The sequence below is a fragment of the Adiantum capillus-veneris genome, chromosome 23 (genome assembly GCF_014529385.1).
Source record: "Adiantum capillus-veneris isolate H3 chromosome 23, ASM1452938v2, whole genome shotgun sequence".
NCBI lineage: Eukaryota > Viridiplantae > Streptophyta > Polypodiopsida > Polypodiales > Pteridaceae > Adiantum > Adiantum capillus-veneris.
Window position 1 is genome coordinate 66,909,822 of NC_140953.1, and position 4,846 is coordinate 66,914,667.

At 46.0% G+C, this 4,846-nt stretch overlaps 1 protein-coding gene across 1 annotated transcript; it reads right to left on the reverse strand.

The window, feature by feature from the left end:
* Positions 1-830: 830 nt before the first annotated feature.
* LOC147427903 (pentatricopeptide repeat-containing protein At3g09040, mitochondrial-like) lies at positions 831-4,459 on the reverse strand. Its single transcript, XM_086497020.1, has one exon. The coding sequence runs from the start codon at positions 4,420-4,422 to the stop codon at positions 2,332-2,334; it is 2,091 nt and encodes a 696-aa protein (XP_086353146.1). The 5' UTR covers positions 4,423-4,459; the 3' UTR covers positions 831-2,331.
* Positions 4,460-4,846: the final 387 nt, after the last annotated feature.

Consider the following 4,846-nt stretch of genomic DNA (forward strand, 5'->3'; position numbering starts at 1 on the left):
GCCGGTCGCATCCCTAGCAAGTCCTCGAGCTCCCGCACCTGTAGGGCTACTTGCCCTTTGAATCAGACGAGATTTCTGGCGTGAAACCTCTCCGAATTCACCTGTACCTGCGAGGGGATTAGCCGCTAGCTAATCCAGTACCTGTGCAAGAGGCTCTTGCCTCGGCAATCGCGCATGAACCCACACAACTGTACATTGGTCAAATGAAGAGCCCACTAGAGGGGCATAACATACTGCCAAAGGGGAGAGAGAGGGCAGTGCGTAGCGTGCAGGGCATCACTCCTGGCACCGCACTGTGCATAAGAGGGAAAGCAAGCACTCCATAGCTCTTAACCTGTGACAAAATCTGAAAATGAGGCTCTCCCCTCTTCAAATTCAACGCCACTTCTTGTTGCATAAGGCAAGTGCACCAGAATGTGCCACTTGGCACATTTACAAGCATTTTCCCGTTTCGGGATTGCCGCCTAAAAATATCCCAACCGGTTGCCCAGTTGACTTCACGGCAGAGTAAGAAAATGTTCCCTTTGTCATTCCGGAGGTAATGACGCCAACACATTTTCAGGTCCCAAAATAGCAGTTCCCTAATTTTTAAGAGATGCTGCCATTGTATCTTTCTAGGTCATCCGACCCTCTTTGTACACTGCGGCCACATCCAAAACTGAAATGTAGCCTCTGTAGCAAAGGATTCCACTTTGGCTAGTCAATGACCCCACTTGGCTAACCATAGTCCTTGTCCAACCTTAGTGCTCTCTTGCCCTCAGGCCTGGACTCCCTCTGGACAGTTCCACACTAGCTATGCAATGCAGGGCAGTTAGATTTCCCGAGGGGTGTTTCCAAAAAGTGAAAGTAAATAGATAATAAGAAAGAAATCAACAAAAAGGATAGATAGTAGTCACACGCTGGTGACAGGTCACACTCGATTCTTGATCTCAAGTCCCCACTGATCTGAAGCGCTTCAGTTAACCACAAGCTCGCTTCCTACTGGATGAAGTCCAAGTTGCAGCTTTACAAAATATTCAAGAGCCAGCGACAATGAATGACATGCGGGTGCACAAACCATGCCCCAGGTTTGTACCATGCGCAGTCTGAATGCACCCAAGGAGCCAAGAACAATGAGTTTCCCTAGCAAGCCGACTGTAAACTGCAGGATCTACGAGCCCCAATCCACCCTACAAGGTGGGTAAGGTGACAACCTTGGCGAATGTTGGGTGGTGGCTGTCCATCTCACAAACCATAAAAGGTTCCTCATGAGCCGCTGGATATGGGCTATACAAGAACTTGAGAAAATCCAGCAAACAATGATGTGCCACATCATCACCAAAGGCACCTGGTTGACCACTACAATCCTCCCTGCCAAGAATAAAACCAGTGTATAAGCTCCTCCTGAATGCTCAGGAAGGGTGCGATCTGCTGCCCAGATATGAAGCTTAATTATTCCCAAAATAGCTGATAACTATGACTCCTGTGACCATTGCCTTACACATAGGAGCTAGGTGCACTGACAATTACTCAAAGCTGAAGCATAGTTAGTCAAGAACTACTTGATGGACCTCTTTAGAAAAGCTTTTCCTTAAACCACCTCGGGAATCCCTTCGCCCGATCCAAGATGAGGTGTTTACAATCGTCTTCAAAGACCTCAATGTGGAAAGCTTTGTATGGGGTTCAGACTCTTTTAGGCACCTTTTTTTCTCTGTAGAAGCAATTTTTCTCTTCAGCTCACATATGCATCCCTTCCCCTATACTTCGTGCTCACCAAGTGAATGCAAGAGGTGTAGTGCAACCTGCACGCCTCGTTTACCATTCCCCCTCTCTATCTCTCTGCTGGGGCCACAGGCATGGTATATCCTTCCTTACCTTGCAATGCCACTCGTATACTCGATCGATCCATCACTGTTTCCACAGCGACTTTGATTGCGGATTCCCACAGGAACTTAGAAACCTGGTAGAGACTACTGCAATTGCGTACATGCTTCCTCCATGAATTTTACTCATTCAAGGTGATGAAATCATTTGAGATGATGACACAACTGTCCACAGTTTTTATCTTGGATATACCTGATCGAGCAACACAGTAATTACTGCACATCTGCAAAATCCACCGCTATTAGCATTTTCTTCTTAGTGTTTTGGAAAGGGCACACGCAAGCATTATTTTCTCATAGCAGTGATGAAACAAACGAGTTTCGGCAGAAGAGGAAGGCATTCCTGACACCCAACACAAACTTTAAGAGTACTGTAGCTGTGCTATACTTTGAAAAATCACTTGCAGCTTGGCTTCATGAACAATATTGCTTGTGATTCAGTCCACCTACACTCTAGCTTCTTCAAAGCCTAGGGAGATTCCCTAATTCTCATGGCTTCAAGGTTTTTTGCCTTCTCTCCCATGCCAGCCACTGCATAAATATTTGCCATGAGAATATAAGCTGACCCATCGCTTTTATCCAATTTTAATGCCTGTTCAAAGGCCCATTCCCCCACATTGACATTGGCCCGTGTTCGACAAGCATCCAACAAGGCATACCAAATAGCATGATAATCCGCAGATGGCATCTCCTGGATTAGTGTTACTGCTTTTTCTAGATGCCCTGCACGTCCAAGAAGGTCAATCATGCAAGTGTAGCACTCTAGATTTGGCTTCACATCATATTTGGTGCTCATATTAAAAAAAAGTTCTTGGCCCTCTTCTACTAAACCTCGGTGACTGCATACACTGAGCACACAAGCAAATGTCACTGCATCAGGAAGGATGCAATCATTATGCATCCGTTCAAGGCATTTCAGTGCTTGCTCAGCTTCACCTTTTTGCGCATATCCTGCAATCAGCGCACTCCAAGAAACAACGTTCCGAGAGGGAAGCTCCTCAAGCACCCGCCCTGCTTCTAAAACATCATCGCACTTGACATACATGTCCAGGAGCGCATTCGCAAGCACTAAATCATTATGCAACAACCCCTGCCTTACAATCTCCTCACCAATTTGCTTTCCCCGACCAACATCTCTTATTGAGGCACAAACTTTCAATGCACAAGCATAGATCGTCGCATCTGGAAGGATGCCCTCACATCTCATCTGTTCAAAGCAGCTGAGCGCTTTGTCAGCTTCACCTTCTTGTGCATATCCTGCGATCAGAGATCCCCAAGACACAACATTCCGATGAGGTAGCTCCACTAGCACCCGTGAGGCCACTGAAACATCACCGCATTTGGCATAAAAGTCCACGAGCGCATTACCCAGCACCGTATCATTCCTCAACAACCCCTGCCTAGCAATCTCCTTATGGATCTGTTTCCCTCTGCTAGCAGCTCTGATCAAGGCACAAGCTCTCAATGCAGAGGCATAGGTCACTGCGTCTGGTAGGATGCCCTCATGCTTCATCTGCTCAAGGCAACCCAGCGCTTGCTCGGCTTGACCTTCTTGTGTATATCCTGCAATCAGCGCACTCCAAGTGACAACGTTCTTATATGGAAGTTCATCAAACACTTGCTGTGCCTCTGAAACATTGCCACATTTGGTATACATATCCACCAGTGCATTACCGAGTATAATATTGCTGCGCAATAACCCCTGCCTGGCAATCTCTTTGTGCATTTGTCTTCCCTTTCTTAAATCTCTAATCATTGCACAAGCTTTCAATGCACATGTATATGTCACTGCATCCGGAAGAATGCCCTCATGTTGCATTTGTTCAAAGAAGGCCAGTGCTTGTTCAGCTCCACCTTCTTGCACATATCCAGAAATCAGCACATTCCAAGAGACAACATCCCGAGAAGGGAGTTCCTCAAGCACTCGCCGTGCCTCTAAAACATCACCACACTTGGAATACATGTCCACAAGAGCATTACCTAGCACAATATCATTTCGCAGCAGCCCCTTCCTTTCAATCTCCTTGTGGATTTGTTTCCCCTTGGAAGCATCCCTAATAGTTGCACAAGCTTTCAATGCACAGGAAAAGGTCACTGCATCAGGTAGGATCCCTTCATGATGCATCTGTTCAAGACAATCTAATGCATTTTGGCCTTGCCCTTCGCGGGCATAGCCTGCTATCAATGCAGTCCAGGTGACTGCATCAGTGCTCTTATGCGCGTCGAGTAAAGATTTTGCTTTCTGTAAATCGCCGCATTTGGCATACATGATCACCAGAGCATCTGAGCACTGATCAAGGAAACCCCTTTGCACAAGATCTTCGTGTATGCTGGTGCCTCTAACCAGATCTTTGTTACGGGTGCAAGCCCTGAGCGAGGCAACAATAGAATTGATTCCTACAGGATTTCTGAGCTCTCCATGTCCCCAGCTATCCATCCACAAAGGTTCCCTATCGCCGAAATGTACATGCTTTGCGCTAGGCTTGATGCTGCGAGAGGTCTTGCGGTCCTCGATAGATGATGGGTTCATGCCTAGTTCCAAAGCTTGAAGACATGGCATTGCTGAGCCTAACTATAAGAACCTATTCAAACTAACTATGTGACTCTCTCCATAGCTAAGCCTTAACTAGAGTTCTTTTCCAGCCCTATGTGCATTGAAATGGAGTTAAACAAGTGATAAAATCACGAGGCAAAAGGGCACATCAATCTAAGCTAGCTTTACTAGGAATATTTACACCGAGGTTGAGGTTTCTTTGTTACAAAAATTATCCTCGGTGTACAAAGACATCCGCAAGATCTCTCGCATCATGAAAACTCAATTCAAACTTGTTTCCAATTGGAGTAGCAATACGTTTGTACTATGTAGTCTTAAAGTCCAAACTTAAATAGTAATGTCTCTATGTTTCTTGCTTGACACAAAGCAATACCTCCATCACACTGCTTGAACTGTATGACCAAGTTATGATGCAAAAGCCCCAAGTCTT

Excerpts from the sequence above, each read along its gene's own strand:
- LOC147427903 (XM_086497020.1), bottom strand. The coding sequence starts at position 4,422 with ATGCCATGTCTTCAAGCTTTGGAACTAGGCATGAACCCATCATCTATC.